We start from the raw sequence: 20989 nt of genomic DNA, 5'->3' as shown, positions 1-20989 counted from the left end.
ACGAATTCTTACTTCTTCAGGGTTTGCCAAAAAAATCTTTATATGCGTTTTACGCGATAGGATCGAAGTGACCGTAACTTATGAATTAATAGTACCATCGGTAACGCAGAGGAAAAATATTCAAGAATAAGTTTCTTGAATAAGCTTTCTGACTTTTCTCCAAGTACCATTGCTTTATCGGTCTCCTACTTTGTTAGTTTTTTGCTTTGGCATGGATTCAGATTGTTTTATCATTAAACTAAAGCTAAGGTTTTCACGGCTATGAAAGTTTATTTAACTAACTAAATGTATTTTCTTCGGAAATGCAAGTGCAACTTCTACAAGCATTTTTTATCCGTTAGATGAATTACCGAATAACTTAATATAGTAAAATATGGCGGTAGTAAGTAATACCTACTAAAGATACTGGAGAAAAGGGCAACACTTGTAACTGAGAGGTTGTGACAAACAAGGCATATGAGAACGGAGATTTCCGCGGTGTGCAATGAAACTCTTCATTTCAAACAAGACATGCATGTCTACTGACCTCTTCCTTATTGTAGTTTGACTGGAGACCTAACGACATACCATTCCCTTCATTTCCCAAAAAAAAGTTTCTTTTGTTAATATTTTTAGGGTCTAGTTCGATCAAGATTTTCATCATAGCCATCGCCAAATATTAATGAGTGTCTACATCTACAACCAAATGATAGGGTGTTTGGCATGGGGTGATCAATCACCAGCATGCAGGATACAATAGAATTCCCACATGCACACCACACGGACATAAAGATGTTACCCATGCAAACAAAATATACTTCCAAATTCATGCAAAGGCAAATCTCACAGTCAGCCAAGGCAGTGAGAAACTGGCGATCGGTACGCTGCTCCACGAAATAAAACTGAACTGCTAATACAATATCGTTTCATCTACTCTTGACATCTAAATGAAGAAAATGATTCTAGTTAAGATCAGGTATGAAAATAAAATTACAGTAATTAATTAAACTTTGCCTTTTGACTAAATTTCTAGACGTAATCAGCAGATAAATAAGTATATGAGATCTCGTGATCTTAAAAAAATAAATCTTATATCTTATAGATTATTATTCGTTGCAATTCAGTATTTCAAGTTAATCCTTCATTAGTTTAAAATTTCACGAATGCTTTTGAATTTAATTATTTCGGATAGTTATCATCTTATGGATGTCCATTTGAATTGTAGAAGCACAGGGATTTGAAAAAAATCTACTTGAATGAATTAAATTACCAATTATTTAAAGTTTTTGTCGTAATTTTTAAGTTAGATGTTCAATGAGACTGAAGCTGGGTTACTGCTCTACCATCTTGTTTGCATTTCCTCTGAGTGTGTACCCAGTTTCAGGATTAAACATGGGGCTCTATTGAAAAATACTCTCCCGGCGTTCATACTGTGACCTCTGAGGTGCCACCTACGCCGGCGTGGGTCGACTGACCTCGCGACACCTTCCCGGGGCAGCTCACCGCTCAATCGAGTGCCACATCGCCAACTGCAAAACCGAGGCAGGGGTCATAGGTCAGGCTCGTGGTTTCCACGGAGCATCATTCCCTTGGCCTCCACATGAGCTGCGCTTGCGGGTCAAGGGCGAGGTACCATCTCAAGGGTGCATTTATGATTACCATGTTAAGATCAATCGCAGATGCGTGGAAATTTCCATGATTATTGCCTCTTTTGCCTCACTTAGGTGAACTCCAGATTGATTTCGCAGCTGGAATACTGCAAGTGGCATGCACGGTGGTGTGTATCTTGAGACATTGAACCGATACTTGAGCAGCATCCTTGGTTGAAAAAATTTTACACTCTTGTTCCCTGCTGAACGGCAAAATCCATAAAAAAGGTCTTCGTAAAGCGCTTACGTACCCATATCATAAGTGATAACATTACCGCAAAAGGTTTTTACAAAACGCAAAACGGGAATGAAAAACGACCGATTATTGCAGATACAATGAGAAGCTTTAACTTGCAGGCGCAAGATTGTAGTCAGATCCAAATCATCGGCTTCAATAAAACGAAATCATTCAAATGAAACACATGTAGAGCTCAAGCACAGATTTTTCACACATAAAAGAAATTAGATATTTCTTGAGTTCAATGAAAGGTCAACAAGCTTTTATTCACAAATTGTTACCAAGTTAATTGAAATTTCAAACAAGAGTCCATTTCAAATATTATGTGGTCATTTCTAAAACCTGAATGAGTTTTTCCTATTTCCTAAAATAAAGGGAACCATAAAAGACTGTCGCTTTACGAGGTCGTATGACGTTAAAAAAAAATTGTTGACGGAGCTATCGGCTATCCCAATGATCGAGTAGGAAAGTATTTGGAATATTGAAAGAAGCGCCGGGACAAGAGCATAATAAATATTGGGGAAGAGCATAAATGGATATGGATGAATATATTTTTTAAAGTAAAATTCTCATTATTTATGGACAAACCTCTCGTAAGTTAATGATATTCAGCGATAAAAATTGGTCATTCCTCATTCCCTTTTTGTGGTCTTTTAAAAACTGTTTGGCATAATATTATCGCTAAAAATATGTGAATGTCAGCGCTATATATGTCAGGCCTTTTTTATGGATTGTGCCTACACCTTCATAAATATGAAATGGACAGGCCAAACCCTTCCATGAAAATGGCGTTTCCCTTATTTTTTATCAAGCATGGGTAAAACACGCCTTGTGAAGTGAAATAAGATTCTCCACTCGTTCTGCATTCCAGCTTTTCGCCAGAAAGTAGCTGTCATCGACAAGATAAAGGCATAATTTTAATAATCATATTCTTTCATTTTTGGAGTTTAAAAAGCATATTCTCCTAAGGAAACATCAGGAATGGACGCTACTTTCACAAGTGATCCAATTTGGAATATATTTCATCTTTACTCCAATAATTGTGACCTTAAGCAGTAACAGTGCAGATATTCAACCTATAATGGGAATATATGCGTACGCGTTACATGGAGCCAAATAAAATGGGGAAAATTTGATTCCATTCAAAGTTCAAAAATTCAAATAGTACGTATCATTCATCAGCTTGGACTACAATAGTACTATGAAAACATTCTACTTTGAATGTGAAATTTTTAACTATTAAAGATATTAATCATCTTTAGTTTTCATAACAAATGTCTGCAAAACTAATTGCAAATTTTATCAGGCATCATGGAACTTCTGGAAAACCATGAGGAAAACCACGAGGTTAATTGAGACATTCAAATAGAGATAATATTCCAAAATTGTTTTAACTATGAAAAACTAATTCCTCGAGATTTTTACCAAATACAATTCAAAAAACTTGAGCGGAGGAGTTCTTCCAAATAACAAATCCAATCCAAACAGGTACTTATATTCATCATGAGCAAGAGAGAAACTGAAGGATGAAATAAACAGCAATTGAATGAATGACTAATTAAAAAAGGCAGCTAATTCTACCAAGCATTGATAGATTAATTATTTATCAAAGCAAAATATTCATTCAGTATCAGTTTCGTTAGCGAGGGCAATCATTCTATAAAAAAAGCTCGAACAATTTTTTGATTCCATACGAAGTCATTAAGTGTCCCAGCTCTTTCACCTTTTCATTTAGTGCTTTAAATCAAGTCTTTTTCATTAAAAAACCAATACACTACCAATTAATAAGTGTTAAACATATTTCAGAGTAAATGGGATAGCTGGCAGCTCATATGACCAGAGAAATGTGATTCGGTTCCATTCTAAAATTATTTAAAAGACATGCAAAGACAACATGTGCCCCTCCTCATGATATCTGTCTACACTATGGAAGAGCATTTGAGGTTTTTGTATTATTTTGAAAGAGGAGGTCCTTAAAAGAGTACGAGGGAATAGAAGCCACATTAAAAACTTAATAAGAAGACGGAGCAAACTTATAGGCCACATTTCGAGACTTGATGGCCTGATGAAGGCAATCGTCGAGGGACAAGTGGATGGCAAGAACCGAAAAAGAAGACCTCAAACAATATATATGAAACAGGTAAGAAAGGATGTGGAAGAGAAAAATTCCGTAGGTGTGAAAAGATTAGCTGATAAGAGAATTGAGTTCAGAGCTGCGTCAAAATACTATTGTATTGTTGCACTAGTGTACATCATCATCACTGGTCAACAGTACCTTAGTACTGTTGATGATGATGACGAGTTTAGATTTTCTATAAGTAATCCGCCACAAGAAAGAGTAAAATAGTTTGGGTCAAGCGGTTGTGATTCGTCTTTTTAATGTGGATTGTACAGAGTTTTGAAGTGAAAGGCCTGGTTGCTAACCGAGAGCAAGCAGGGGTGTTCTCTTTAGATTTGCCCGGCCGGGTGAATTAGGAGCAGGGGAGACTATTTGGTGGGGGAGCAGCGGAGGTAGCAGGGGTGGCGGTTGAACGAGTCGATCGACCGGTGAATGCGAATGGAGGCCCCACTGGGGGGCCGGAGGCGGTGGAAGATTGGCTTTGGAGGCGGAGCACATGAATAGGACCTAAGCGCACTCCAAAACACCTTCCCATATCACCACCACCCTCGCCATGGCGAAGGTGCGCTAGTGCAGGCACCGAACTTCTTGGGACTGGCTTCATCAAGGTTGAGTCCACTGATGACGGCCTATTACGGCCCCGTGGATTAATTTGCGCAGCGGAACCATGTGAGCGTGCAAACCCTTGGTGTTCGGGATGACTTGAGTGACGATTTTGCCATCAGCGCATCCATTGTCTGGTGGCTTATGCCTTGAGTAGCAGTCGTAGCGAAAATTCAACTAAAACTACTTTGGGTAATATTTTTGGAGACATGGTACCACATGCAGCAGTGTTGTCATTTTACAGTAGCCAGGTAAAAAAATGTAAAATGGAGGACAGACAAGCAACATAACTAGCAGATAAAATATTAAATTTACAAAGAAAAACAAGATGAATATGTAGGAATAACCTAGTTCGATGACAGATAAGATAGGGAGAGGCTTACAGAGGATTTCAATGGAAGTGCAAAAGGATTAATGTGTGGAGGGAATGTGTTCAACAGAGAAGAAATGCGGTAGAAAAACAAACGACTAGCATGTGAAAGTCTGGGAATACGCGAGTGACTTAGAGGATGAGAACGAATGATAATGAAAAGGACGAATCCTACTTTTTCTGGTAGCAAAAGGCTAACAAAGTAAAACAGAGGTGATAAATATTTTATACAAACGGATGGCCACGCTAGCCCCTGAATTCACCATGGAGCTTCTTTATGTCCCACTTTATGTCGGAATTTTTATATTTCAATGCATCAAACTTGTGAGGTTTTTCAAGTAAAATAATGAAACCTAAGCTTACACGGAGTGACCATATCTCATTTTCAATTGCACACAGAGATATAGATTTTCTACCACTATACGTACTTAATATGTTATAAAAATTCTTCATCGTAATGCATCCAACCTCGAATATTACAAAAGAGGATTTTCAAGTCGGCTTCTAAAAGTGTTTTCACCCACCGCGCATTTAAATGGGCTTACAAAAGTCACCACAGGCGTCACTAACGGACAAAGTCGAGTTTCACTGGGAAAAAAGGTGAAATTAGGGTTGACAACCAAAATGTATACGCGATATGATGTGATCTTTAAAATTCATAAATTCTAAATGCTTTTTATCGCAATTACATGAATTATAATGCAAGATATTGGAAAAAAGTGGATCGTATTGCAAATACACCGCGCCGCGGACATTTTTGAAAACCGATTAAATGCGACCGAAGCGGGAACAGAACTACTATTGGGTGATATTGGTCCTCTATTCAGTCTCCTTGCAACCAAGTATCAGGAAAAGGCTGGCCTCCTTTGCATCCCCTAAATTGTAAGTAAAGAATTACTTAATTCCGATTTTGAAGCGAAAATTTTGAAAATAATTGAGGATTAAATAAATTTCTACTCCTTCTAGTTATTGTGCTGATAGATATGCCATGATTTTGGATAGCTTTTTAGTTCAATGCATGTAACATTTTAACCAGATCAATGGTTCAATTCTCGTTCAATAAAGTCTACACTGCTAAGTAGGAAGTTGTTTGTATTTTATATTACTTTATTTATTAATGCATACTGGTTATGTCATATTCATAAGTGGTGAAAAATAATGAAAAACAAAGATCGAATTTCACGAACTTTTAAAAAAGAATTGATCAATATAATCACGGAAATTCAATTCGTTTAACCTGAGTGTATGAAATTGGTGCGTTGGCTGCAAGAATAGATAATCAGTACGATGGAATGTTAATCCTAATCGGTTTTCAAAGTATCCTTCCCATACATTTTCCCATCTGCTATCTCTCGTTATTGAGTTCGGGATCAAAATTATCCCTGGGTAGCCATGAAACTCGTGTGACCTGAATTTCCCAATAAAGAATGCCAATCTCTGGGGCTTCGAATCCCAAGCGGTCATAAACCTAGTTTTCTCATCATCTGCTTCACACAAATTCTGTTTCGATTTTCGCATTCATAACGAGTTTTCTGGCTCTCCCAAACTTTGTGCGCACTTTCGGCATTAAAATGTCCACTATGTCAATTGCTGATAGAGAGGCCATGATTTTGGATGGCTTTTAAGACCAATGCATGCAGAATTTCCACCAGATCAATGGTTCTATGCTAGCTCAATGAAGTCTACACTGCTAAATAGGAAGCCGTTTACATTTTAAATGTCTTTATTAATTAATGCATATTGGTAATGTAAGGTACATGAAAACCCTTGGATTAATTTTAACCAGATAACCAAAACATAACATTGAAAACCAGGTATTGAAATATTTACATTGCTGTAAAAAAATTTGGCTTTTTGTAAATAGAAATAAAATTGCTCATGGGCTGTCATTTTTAAATTGCATATATTGCGCAAAATTTGGTAGCCATACGATATTTCATGCCTGCCATCCGCTGGATTAAAGCAAAAAAGCGATTGAAAATTTCTCTTAGGCGGCCCTGTATTAGCCATAAAAGTCATTCTGATTGTACTAATCTGTTTAAAATTGGTCAAAATGTAGATCATTAAATGATCATTTTTAAAATCTTCCATTTTCAATAGTTATAGAAACTTCTATTCTCAGAAAAAAGTAAAAATATTAATGCGCAACCAATAAATGATACTTTTCATTGCAAACAATTATTTTTCCGCCATGCATACTTCATTTAACCCTTCTGTGAATGGCTGGAAAGCAGAAACTCATAAGTTGGAGAACAATTTTAAATTTTACAGAAATAATTTGCCTTAGGATCCATTTCATGAAAATATGTGTATCCTTATTAAAATAAACATCATGATGAAAACTGACAAGGAAACCATAACATGTAGGAATTTTTACTCAAAGGCGGGCTAATCCATACTTAATCTTATCAGACTTTTTTATCAAGCTAATGAGTTTATTCAAGAAATATCTCGCTATTTCATGTTGATGTTCACAAACTGTTTGTCTTGAAAAAGACGCCATAGCCGTTGAAACTAGTCGACAGCAAATTAAAGTTTGTGGAACGGTACTTGGTCTTTCACTCACCATGAAGTATGTGGATATTCATTTGCTAGTAAAAATAATTGGGTAATCACAAAAGTGTTAACGCAATGCTTCAGAAGAAGCCAACTACTGTTTGATCGATTGCTTTTGAAATAAAAAAATCATTCAGCAAAGAAATTGTAAAATTAATCCATGTTTCTCCACTATCATGAGCATTTAATAAAATGCAATGATAGATTCGGGGAGCTAATTCCTAATATTTTCTCGTCTCCTTCCCGGGAAGGTCAAATATATGCAGCTTTAGTAAAATTTTAGTTGGTAAGAAGCATTTTAGCAGGGTTTTATATTGAATAGGTGAGTTCTCATCATAGTAGCATTCAACCAACAATATCGGTAATGAGTGGAGTTATATTCAGGACTAAATAATTCCATTAGTTGTATGTTTGCGAAATAATTGAAAGGATATCCATCATATATTCAGAATGATGCGAATTATCATTGGTAAAAGGAAAAAAGTGAAGAGCTCTAATCAACAAAAAATCATATATTCAGCAGAAATTCGTTTTTCTCTGCATGGGGTTCCTCGTATTAAAAACTGAACGAAGTATCTCTTGAAAGGTCAAAATTGAAAAACTTGATCTATAGAGAAGCACCGTGTAGAGTGTTTTTCATCTTCTCATCCTCATATTTCTCCCTCTTCATTTTTTTAAACCTGGCAAATATCCACTAGAATTTATAGCATAAAAATAAATAAACATTAAAGAATTCATTTATCAATAGAGTAAAGCATTTATCAGCGAGAGAAGAATTATAGTATGTTTCGGTATATTCTTTTTACTCACAGAATTTTTTTACTTTTACTGAGTGTATCCACAGCACGAATAACTACCACGCCATGTCCTTACTTCATTTCAAATAACCCTAAGTGCACAACCCATCAAGCATTTTAACCAGCTTTACGATGCTTATAAATTACTTATTAGTTATTCTGCATCCACAAAACACGATTGTAATATTTACTGCGGTATTAATAGCCCTCCCAAAATTTTCACGGTTTACGAATCAGGACGTCAAAGTTGTCAGTAGCATTCATTATGATGTATGCCTCCTTTTCATTTAAGTTTCCATGAAGTAAATATAATGCACGATCCATATTACGCCACTGAGTAAGGTAATTGGCACTTTGGCATGCATCAAAATTTGTAAACAATTAAATTTCATGTGGAATTGTTGTGCTTTTTTCTACTTCCGTGACTAATAAATGCTAATGAGAAGCTCAACAAACCTTTTTTAGCCGTCAAAATCAATAAATCATAAGAAGAGTTTCGAGGAATTGTAAGAACTGTTTTAGTAATGTTTAATACACCTAATAATAATACGTTTAATAATATAATGCGTTTCACGGAGAAGCGCCTGAATACTTCAACTTGATGTAGTCTGAATCTAGCCACCATCTGCGTCATACGATTCCATCGGCATATGTTCTTCGAGCCCTGGGAAAATGCCCAGGGCCTGAAGGGAACATTGGTACTAAGGGGGTGCTACAGAGCTTACGCAGCCTCCACCTTGTCGATGATTATGTTGATGAAGTTTTTAGATGAATCGAACCAATTTAATGGGGAAACGATCACTTGAGAAGCTTTTTAAGAATACGTGCACGGGTAAGAAGGAACCGCAATGAGGTGGATCTCACAAAGTAACTCATATTTTTAATCTGCTTTAGCATCAGAGAAATATATGACAACAGAGTGCTAACTTCAGCTATGGGCTGACCCAAGGTCTGGAATCTACGTGGAACGGTCGGACAAGTGCGATATAGCACCTTTCTTTTACTTTCTCATCCGAAAATCTTCCCACCATACGCTTGACGAATCCTAATTTCTTCAGAGCTATGCCGTAAATATTCCTGATAAGTGTTCCCCACGAGAGGTTCGAGATTATCGTTACTCCCAGGTACTTCACCTCGTCTGTTGCCAGGGAAGTATTGACCGCTATCATCCGAAAATTTTAAAGGCCCCTTACCAAGATAGCACCTTCAATTGATTGGTCAAATTACGCTAGAAATGATGAGAGAGGAAGTGAACTTCCCTAATGCTGCAAGTCATCATCCGTTTGCATCGTTGAAACAGGCCTATCCAGAAAATACGGGTAGTTACACGTGTAAGCAGCCGCCGAGGTCAAAACAGCATCCGTGTATTACAAGAATGAAGCAGTGTTTCCCAAAGTGAAACATTGAGAAGAGGCATGAGAAGATCTACTTCAGCAACCAAGCATCCATAAATGCGTCGATTGTGCTGAAAATAAGGCAATTTTACTCTCTTATAATGACTACATGTGTATTGCATGACCATGATGGTAGCAGAGTATGCCTTATTTCCGTTCCCATTCAAGTTAATTTTAAAAAAATTAATAAAACGATGGGTAAGATGAACCTCAGAGAGAAAAAAGGATATTTTAAAGATGAAAATCATTAACTTTAAAACAAGTCTATGAAAGGTATATTTCTCAAGATGGTAAAACGAATATTGAAAAATAGCCTCAAATGTTCCGAGGGATGACTGTTAAATTCAGTCTACTAAGGTATATTTCAATTATTAGGCTAACAGCGTACTTAACAACTTCTGAAAATAATTTTTAATAATTTTGAAGAGGAGCGCAAATCATGAACGTAATTTCACCTGAATTGTCTCATTTCCGTTTATTGAAAAGTAATAATTTTGAATAATGAGTGAGTACAAAATTTGATATTTAAAATATAATTTGTATTCTGATGACACATTTATTTTTGCAGGAAACCTTGGCCGCGTGGATCTCATTTCTGAATACGAATATGACCTATTTGTACGGCCGGACACATGCAATCCAAGATTCCGCTTGTGGTTCAATTTCATTGTGGACAACATAAGAACTGATCAGGTATGTTTTGAATGTATATATCGCATTGTAATTAGGAAAATTGTAGCTATGCTATAAGTTTATTGTATGAAGACCGAAAGAGTGAAAAGTGTTTCTTATATTGATTTTTTGTGTGTACTTAGATATGAGTTGAACCATGGCATATATTTCGAAGATTTTATGCTTGAGCTGTGAAAATTAATAAACTTCGGGTGATTCTAATAACGCTATCGATGTTGTTCTGATTTTTGACAAGATTTTGCAAAACAAATTGATTACTATTATTTGGCAGTATCTGTAGAGCTAACCGAAGCAAAGGTCCAAGCTCTGAGAGGTCAAGCACTGACTGTTAAGTCACCAAGTCTCTTTGGGTGTCCATGCACACCACCATTCCAACAGTGTAGCAAAAGCACACCGGACCAATGCAAAGTTAAGTAAATGTGTGATTAAACTAAACTCTAAAGTAATGATTGGTGAATTTGAGATAGTAATATCCTTTTCACACGATAGTTATCAAAGACAATTTTATAATATTACATAACACATGACGATATTTTAGCTTTTAAAATTAGTGGCCCATTGCTTAAAAAATATTTTTAGAAAAACTGAAGAAAAAAGAAGATTGATACTTTATGTTCCATGCACATCCCCTAAATAGTAGAATGACACCTGAATTATGTTTTACTCTGAAATTATCTTAAATAGTTCATTGAAGAATGCACAAAACTATGAAAGACACAAATAATAAGCTAAGTGCAGAATAATAACACGAAAATACTAATGCAAAAAGGAAAATTTAGTTAAAATAATTCTATGAATGCAGCAAGGCAGTAATGCGTTAGATGTTTTGTTATAATTATGTGCATAGCAGGTAATCCGTTGCTATATCCACTCACATGAAAATATATTTTTCTTTGTTATGAGGAAATACATCTGCAACATTTTGAACAACAGTTCATTGCTGCCAAAACAAGTAGCCTAGCTCTTAGGGTCATAAAATGTTTTGCCTTTTTGGTGGATGTTATTAACTGTGATTTAACTTTAATGCCGGTCTCATGAACACTTATGCTAAAAGGCTTGGATATTTTCCGCGTAAATAATTTGTTGGTCTACGTCTATGATTATGGACGGGCACCCATATTGGAAGGTTAAATTTCCTTAATGGTCATGTCCATTTTAATGGACGTTATGACAGAGTGCTGTGTTAGCATATTAAATATCCCTAATGATAATACTGAGGGCGTTATCAAAATTAAAAAAAGCATTAAGTAACCAATTTAAATATTCAGTGGTAATTGTAGACTGCTGAAGACATTCGGAAAGGATTCTGGAAAACTAGAGAAACAGCATTTCGAAGAGGAGAAATTTTTGCTCCTTACCTCTATGCGGATAATCATAGCGATGACGGTTTTTCTATAATTTCCGGATGAAGAGATAAATTTTAAGCACACTGAAGTCCTGAACGTATCCCTTAGTTATGTTGCTGTATTTTTGTAAAACATTTGACCGTTCATTATCATGAATTTGTAATTACCTTGCTTATTCATTTTGCAGCCAAGAATTAAAAAAAATAAATAAATACCATTTCATGGCAAACGTATGTAAATAAAATCTAGAGGCACAAAAATTGCGGTGCCGAAAAACACAAAAAAGCAATTTAGGGCTTAATAATTTGAAATTATTAGAAATAAGATAAGGTTATAATTTTAATTGTGAAATAATTCCGATGAAAATTGGAAGTATACAAATATAGGCGCTGATTGAGTAAAGGACCATAATATTTGCTCGTCATTCGGCTTACTCCCAGCCAATATCCACACATTAATCAAGGGTTGGTTAATCGGGTATTACACCATTCCCTCTCAATACGCGGCACAGATTAATTGCATAAATTGATACGGCCCAACGGTTAATCAATCAGCGTAGAGTGGAATCAGCGTTGTGCGAACTAAATGCCTATCGACTTCGTTGATCGTTACTGTTTTTTTTATGAAATAGGTTAAATATTCTCCTCCTATGAATATTGAAACTGCTCTTCCTTGCATACGAAAAATGGATAAGTGCATTTGATATTCCACATGATAAGGACTAAGGCATCAAATATGGTAATAATCGGATAATTGTTCTCAAGTGCATGAGTGAATCTGTTTATAGCACATTTATGGTCACGTACATTAAATAACCATTTATAGGGTAATTTCCACCTCATTCTGCCAGCCAAAATAGATTGATAGTGACGTGTACATTTCAGTCTTCTGGAAGCAAAGAAAATTATAAAGTAAGAGTACTTTTCATCATGCTGCCGGCGAACTACTTTGAAATGTGTAAAATATAGTTTTTACCTCCTTAAAGACAACGTATTTACGTTATCCCTTTAGAGAAACAAATATTAACCTACATAACATCTGGTTCCAATAAAAATATTAAATGTGTTAGTGGAGTGCTAGAAGCTGATTTAAAATAAAATTTTTAATACACCGTCTAACACTCCAGTTTTTGTGCTCTGTATGAGCGCAAAAACTCTCTAACTCTTTTACCCTTAAGTAAACCGACCAACTGCAAAAACCTTTGCCGCCTTGATTTTATGCAAGGAAAATATCGGTTATACAAAATATTTTTTTATAAGAGTTCGAATTTGACCCTTTATCTTTGATTTATTACAACTGATAACAAGCAGCATCGAGAAAAAAGTAAGTCTCCTCTATAGTAGCATTTATTATCTAAGTATTCCACCTATTAAGATTTACATGGAGTATTTACGAAATATCCTGACAGTATCCTCTCTCTTCATAGACTTCCCTCTTCAATAAGGTTTGCCATATTTATTATCTCTAAACCTCATTCTCTTCCTTCCATTTCCTTAATCACCCAATATTTTTCCCTCCAATTCTGTTATCAGCTTCCCCTTTCTGCTCAGTACTTTCTCCAACTAAACTTTATGTCTCCTCCGCATCTCATCTAGATGATCACCTCTCCTCACCCACCATATCCAGCACTTCGCCGTTCCTCCTCCACTATGTCCACTTCTACTTTCCATTCTTCTTCACATCAACAACTCGAATGCCTCCAGTCATTTCTCGTCCTCCTTCCGAAGTGTCCGTATTTATGTAACGTAAAGCGCTCTACTCAGAAGAGACTCCGAACTTCAGCATCCATTTCCTTAAAATTTTTACATAGTGATCCTCCCATCATCTCTTTCCTATTCATGAACGCTTTCTTTGCTTGCGCCATTCTCTTCCTGCTGCTTCCATTTTCCTCTAACGTAGGGGAGGCCCTGTCAAGAAGCATAGAGCGGGCGAGAAGAACAACCTGTTTTTCTACAAAGCGCTAGTAGATGGCGTCACGATATGCGTAGACCGGGCAGCTGATCGGCCGGGCGATGGCATAACAGTGAAAAAATATACATGTACGCATTTGTCCTTAAAGAGAATAAGAACGATTTATGCTGTTTTCTTACGATTTATGCAGAGATTCGTGCATATGTTTTTTGCATAAATTTTCAAGTCATTCACAATACGTTCTTAAAGCTAAATGACACGTTTCTTTAAGTTTAATTTGTAACCGTAGCCTTCTACTAGCCGCTAAATAAATTGAAAGTTTTATAAAGATGTGGGAAAAACGGATAGGTATTCGTTATGAAGGAGACACACAACTTTGATTTTACAAATACATATAACATGGACAAACACGTGTGAAGAGGGGTCACAACCACCACCAAAAGTTTTACCTATCAATAGCAAAAGATAAGTCGGAGCAATGAGCAGTGCAGAAAGGTTCCACTAACCCCTGTCATTTCCCGCTGGAATAATAATGGCAAAGGTTCTAGAATTTTTTCGCCAGCTGTTTAGTGATCAATTAAGCGTTCTATTTGTTCGATGGCATGCATTTTTTACGTCTAAACCCTTCAAATTCCGTGCCGACAACCACAACACTGTAATTCCAAACCAGCTACAGCCACCCCCAAAACGAACCGTAGGGGCATGAGGCATATATGAAAAATATTAACGTCCGTTACCATGACGAGTGCGCTGGTTATGAAATATGAAAATTTTAAGAACAAAAAGATAAAATATTCTGGATTAGTAGGACTCAGCATAAGCAGGAAGTCAGAGAATTCTATAATAAAAAAGCAAAATCAGATTAATTTTGCTTAATGTGTACTAAAAGATATAGTGAGCCAATTATGGAAGACTAGATATAGTGCAACCAGAGCCACGAATGGGCGCACGAGAATTGCACATCAGATGCCGGAGTAGGCAGCTACTTCTGAAATGACTTCAAGGCTATTTTTTTTCAAGTTACCCTTTTCGCCCTTAAGGCGCCCTTGTCCTTTTCAACGAGTACTTCAGGCAAAACGGATAATTGATGCGTTTTTATTTTAGAAGAAGTTATTATTTATGTTCTTATTTTTTTAATAGCTGAGAACGAATTCTGTGAAGCAAAGTACTGATAATTAACAAAGAAGGTTCTGTGTATCACATATCTGTACAGTTTTCTCTACACTTTCCCGTAACATATTTGTCTTGGTCAGGCCTCCCCTACGGCCAGAATAGATGAATTTCTCCACCTGCTCAAGTTTCTGCCCACACACATCTTGAGTCTCGGGCTCTAATCTCGTGATCCTTTACAGAACCGCATAACTGTGTTCCTTATGTCTCTGTATTCCTCGAATCGCCTGTCTAACGCATCCATTAAAGCCTGCCACCATCTTACTGAGTAGCTTATCAACCAGCCTGAGTAGCCTGATCACCCGCTAACGTCACTGATTGAAACATCATTCCCTCTACTTTAACTCCATCTTCCAACTCATACCACGACTATCTTGCCTTCTCCTCAGCGAACAGGTTAAAAAGTTATGGCTGAAGTTGGCAGCTTTGCTTCAATCCTTGGCCAATGCTTGCTCACCCAGACTCTCCGACCGTTACCCCCACTTGCGCAGTCTGGCTCTTATTATGATTACGAATGAGTAGCCTATCCCTCCAATCTACACCTATTTTCTTGAGATCAGCCATTGCCTTTACCTATTCCACTCTATCAAATGCTTTCTCAAAATCGACGAAGCAGGCATAAAGACCTCGTAACATTTTCAGTTAATGTTGACTAGGGACCTCATTTACAGCAATTTTATCTCGAATTGACTTTCTTTTCCTGTAATAGAGTAATCTTCGCCCAAAAACTCGTTTTACCTTGACTCCTTCCTTATTTTTAAAACCTTAAGTACCACTTCTGCCGCGTGCAATATTGCCCGAGATTACCCTGATAATTTATTTGACCTGTTCCAAAATCTTATCTACTTATTTCTCCTTACAATTGCAAATAGGCATGTAAACTGCAACCATCACAAGGTTCGCGATTCGCGTCTCAATTTCTTCCACCATAATCCTGTCGCTTAACTAATTTCGATTTTGTTTTTTCTTGTTTTTTATTAATTTTTTTATTATAAAGCTGTTATTTATTGGGAACAGCCATTAAAAAGCCTTTGCGCCTTGTTTGGTGGTGAAATAAATAAAATAAATAAATGTATGCTTACCACTCTCTTGCCAAGCTTCCCAATTGACAACAAAGCTACCCCTTATTGACTTTCCATGATATCACACTACTGTATTTATGACTCCAATAATCCCCGCTGTCATTCGATCTCAGTTCGCAAGATCGTATGATATCGCTTCTCCCTTTCTCTTTTTCCTTTTAAATATTTCCCTAGCTTAACCACCCTTGTCGTTGTCCCAACATTCTATTTATCTGCGTTAATTGCTGTTTTTTTCTTCTCTATAAGCTCGTTATTCTTTCATTCGTTCTTGGATTCAGCTACCAATATTAAGTCTGAAAGGGTTTCGCATGTTGACGATCTCGAGGACCTTGTCGACCTCTCTGCTGTGAGCAAGACTCTGGGGATGGGTCCCTTTTGATGAGTTTCCGAGGCCCATTTAATTTTCAGGGAAGAGAATTTTTCACTTCCATTCACTGTTTTTTTTTATGTGACACCATTGCATTGGCTACATTTCGTCTAGCTCCTACCCTTTGTCCTATCTGGCATGGCTGGACTCTCAGGATTAATTGAGAATTCCAACCATTGCATCTCTAGTGGCCATAGGAACGCGCACACCTTTCCACTGTGATGAAGATGTAACCCCAAGGGAAAGGGTTAGGGTATTAGCTGATTTCTTTTTAAAGCATAGAAAAAAATTATTTGAAGAAACATTGCAGTCTTACCACTGAGTTTATTTAAGCACGACACGTTCCGTTGTTATTGCAATATTCTCAAGTAAATTTAGTAGAAAGATTGCAATGACTTATTTAAATTATACGATTAATTTCCATCACACCGTGCCACATATTATACAATATAGAAGAAAATATTGAGAGGCTCAGGTACACTGATTTGCTCCTCTAAGAAACTTTTGTTCAAACTTCACTATAGCTGCCTCATGTTCACAAAAAGTTTACCTTACAATTTATCTCAAACACCGCATAATTATGTTCATTTCTAAAGCTTTACTATATATAATCAACTACTACCCATATTACCGTTAGGAATGAAATTTTAATATTCATGAAACCATATATTGTGAGACGTTTGGGAAAATCTGTTGGTAAATCATTGAATACAAACTGAACCCACAGAAAAAATGCTAATGATCTGTATTGCCTTCAATACGAAGCGTAGCGCCTCCAACTGAAAGACTACTTACCATCTAGTGATCGTTTGTTTTCAAGTTCAAAGATATTTTCTGCAAAGTGGAATTCCATTCCCATCAACTGAAATTCCAGAACCACATTTCCTCGTCGGAATCCCCTTCAAAGGAAAGACGTTAGCAAGTGCAATGGCGAGAAAAGCATTCGATATTCATGTGCTCTGAATAGCACTCGGAGAAATCTTTCAATTGAACCAGTCGAGATTTTGTAAGACATTCTGGCACCCTGAAAATGGGGGTGCAAGTCCTTTCAGTTGGTTCTTCCCGAGAATCAAGCCCAAGGAAGCGCACTTGAGTTCAATCAATTTCCCTAGCTAACATATTGATGAGGAGAATTGCAAACACTACTCGCTAGTGGTGCAGTCTCTTTTAAGATACGTTGTTCTCTTACTTTTTATGAGAGGAATTAATCGTAAAATGTACCTGATTGGCGCCGTACGTTTCAAGGAAAATGTTTTACATATTAATATAAAGCTGAATATTATTGGATTTAATTGGTTTCTTCGCACATTGTACCCAAGTTGTATATAAAGATTATTTTTTTAATATTAGCGCTACCTATTGAATTTGCTAATGATATTTACCAAAAATATACCTATTTTGATTTGCACATTCGTAATACGAATGATGCAAAATTTACATGTTGCTATAAATATAATTTATTACAATTTCGGAGGATGCAAAGAATTAAATGAGGGCAGTTGAAAAAATTGCGGACTTTCTTAGCGGTGAATGTCTTTTCAACAGGTTCTAAGTATTACGTTTCTCATAGAGGGACTCAAGATGCCACCAAAAAAAATATACCACACTTGATAGAATTGGGTCTGTAGTCATCAGCCTCATCTCCTCTTTATGCCTTCTGCAATGGAGGGAAATCTGGATATGAATCAGAGAGCCTTCAAAGATTTAAATAATTATAACCTTTGCTGACATATATGAATCAACTAATACAATTTTTACCTAATCAAATCGAATATGATGAACATAGTCATTCATTTTACGAATCAAATTCTCCACGCCTTACTATTTTCACATAAATTTTGGTGAAATTTGCTATTCAGTTCTTGTTTATCTTGTCACTGACACACGTTAAAACTCTCTCCATTCAGTCACCAAGCTTAGGCCAGCAAGTAAATTGTATATTATAAGTTCCTATAACCTAGCCTAACTTGCAATCATTCGCTACGACACCGATAAATTTGAAATTTCTTTTACAACCAAAGATAGCAATGACACTTTCAAAGATAATTTTTTAAATCTATTCATTAAATCTATTATTCTCATGGGCATGCACATACAACGCTCACTTTCAAGTTATTAAAAGGAAAGTTGGTAAATCTCATTTTATTATGATTTAACCACACTTTTTCTGGGGAACTAACATACATCTCTAAGTACAATGTAACAATCATAATATGTATTCATGATCCTTTATTATGAATTAGTCATTATTGATAGGCTAACATTTTCATATTAGGCATTATCAACACAAATTATACTCCAAAAAGTAATGCTCCCACAAATAAGGGATTTACTGCTTTTGTATTTTTGCATCATATTTTATTCTTGCAATACAGTCTTAACCCTTTCTTACCCAGAGCTGCTTCTGAAAGAAATTAAATTTCAAGAATTCTCATTTCAATAATGTGAAACTTTTCTACTCAGTCATGATTACTGTGCAGCTACATATATCGCCATTAATATTTTTTCCAAAAGGAGACTTGATATTGAATGGAAAAAATGCAATTGCATATGGCTTTCAAAAACAAAGCTTAAAAGAATTAACATCTGAGCCAAAAATGGCTATTATATTCATCCTTTCACGTGTCTCGAATCGATTCCAAACAGAAATATCTTCACGGATTAAAACAAGCAATGGAAACTAGAGCACTTCGCAATTCGTTAGTCTAGCTCCTTTATACCGCCGCTTTTCTAGCGCTTTTCTGAAAAACCCTTCCCGGCAGCACACCACTGGAACGTACTGAACGTCAAGTAAAATGTATTAGTGGGGGCAGGAAAGAAGTGGTGACCAGGCTAGCACAACGGCGGGAAGATAGGCGATCCCGACTGCGAGCAGCCATCGTAGCTAGACGCCGCACAATGTGTTCCGCCCCTGGCGACAGCTGGCCCGTGCACCGCAACGCTCCAATGACCCCGACCGCCAACCTTCTGCTCGTCCTAGGCGGCAATTTGCTGCACAGCTCCACCCGCTTGCAGACTGTGTCTCGAAGCGGAGTCTATTATGAGTTCTATTTACTTTTCGCATCTTCTGTTCTTTATGAGTACTTGCGCTCCTCTACCCAGACGGCTCGTGTGTTCATGCAGCCTTAGGATGCGAGAAGGGAATGAGTCCAATAAGGTTAACGATGATTATATCACATGGAAGCAAATAGATGTGCATTCGCGTTGGCACCAAATTTCTCAGTTTCTTTTATCTGTCCTAGGAGAAATACGTTGAAATGCCTAGGCAGTATAAGTGGAGGCTACGCATGCCTTCAGATATTTTACCCCCAAAGCTTCGTCTAACTCTACTCCAGAGGTATTTACTTTATTTAGTTCAAAAAATACTTAACCTACTACCGAATGAATATAAAAAGGAAAAAAATATGTTATTCCCAAAATACGTTAAGAAGTGGTTATTTGAATATGATGATATTGAAACATTTTTATGTACATGAATTGTTTCACAGCATAACTTTGTGAGGTAAACTTGTAAAAATCTGCACCATTCATGTAACTGTAATATTTCTTTCTTATTCTTAAAAATATTTGGTTTTGATCCACAAAGGTTTTGATCTTAGACCAAAAACATATTGGTCCAAGCAGTATGATCATTAAAGATATCAGATAAATTATAAAGTAAAACCAAACATCCCTTAAGAAACTATCAGTAAGGAAATACATTATTTACAAGTCTGTAAGAAGACTATTCTTCCACCATCGAAACTTATCTCATATTACCCCATTTATGGACAAAGATGCAAAAACGCGCATTTTTTTAATTATTCCGTGAAAAAATATCTACCCCGTTATTTAATAGTTTTTCCATAGCAAATTATTCATTAGATAAAATTTATTTTTCAATCCATTTCCTTTTAAAATTTTCATGTGGTTACTTAAGTATAATTTTTCCTGTTTGCTAAATTTCTTGCTCATCGAGGGCTATAAACTGAATATTTTTTACGAGTGCACGAAGAATATTTATGAATCCTAATATTAATATTACAAATGTACTTTGAATGCTTAATTACTCACATTTTTAAAATCAAATTATGTATTTAGAGATGCAAAATTTTAACATTTGTATTTAATGGTGCGTTTTTGCACCTTAGGCGTTTGAAGGTGTGGCAGATTAGGCCTGAGGCACCGTGCCGAGGGACAAATATAGCAAACCTAGGTCCCTAACAGTGTACGTCTCCCTAAAATTATTCGGTGAATTAAGTTAAGCACCATTGCTTTTTAAATACCATCAAATACATTTTCTTATCGTATTGGCCTCAAAGCTGGCGTCTTCATAAATGTGGTTTCATTTAGTCATTAGATACATTGTGAACAAATGAGCAAGTCGATTCCTGCCGTGAGACCAATCGGTTTTTAACTGTGTGTAATATACAGTTTCTCTATCAACGACGACCATTTAGAATCGCTGCTGTGTAGACATCAGTGGAATTCACCTTCTTACTCAAGAAGATGGCTTCAAGAAGTTATGTATATATGTCTATAATCATTCTTAAGGTATGACGAGTGTAAATGGGTGATCCTACAGCTTCACGATCAACGTTTCAGGCACATCAAGAGTGAAAAAAATATCTTTTTTATTTCGCACAATTATTTTAATCATACACCTTTTATAATAATTTTATTAAAAAAGGTGTATGTTATAAATAATAATTTTATTATAAAAGGTGTATGTCCAC

The 20989-nt window shown here is 36.3% G+C and overlaps 2 protein-coding genes across 2 annotated transcripts in view; one reads left to right on the top strand and one right to left on the bottom strand.

The window, feature by feature from the left end:
• LOC124170977 (ELAV-like protein 1) overlaps nt 1–20989 on the bottom strand; it is a 733134-nt gene that overhangs the window by 411535 nt on the left and 300610 nt on the right. The gene's annotated exons all lie outside the window — the stretch shown is intronic.
• The window catches only part of LOC124171152 (cytosolic carboxypeptidase 6), a 297445-nt gene that overhangs the window by 883 nt on the left and 275573 nt on the right, over nt 1–20989 (top strand). The window contains exon 3 of the mRNA XM_046550289.1: nt 10274–10398. Coding sequence (XP_046406245.1) covers nt 10274–10398 — 125 coding nt within the window. The remainder of the gene's footprint in view (nt 1–10273; nt 10399–20989) is intronic.

Source organism: Ischnura elegans, chromosome X (assembly GCF_921293095.1).
Source record: "Ischnura elegans chromosome X, ioIscEleg1.1, whole genome shotgun sequence".
Lineage (NCBI taxonomy): Eukaryota > Metazoa > Arthropoda > Insecta > Odonata > Coenagrionidae > Ischnura > Ischnura elegans.
The sequence above is the reverse complement of the archived record's forward strand: the minus strand, read 5'-3'. Positions and strand labels throughout refer to the sequence as shown.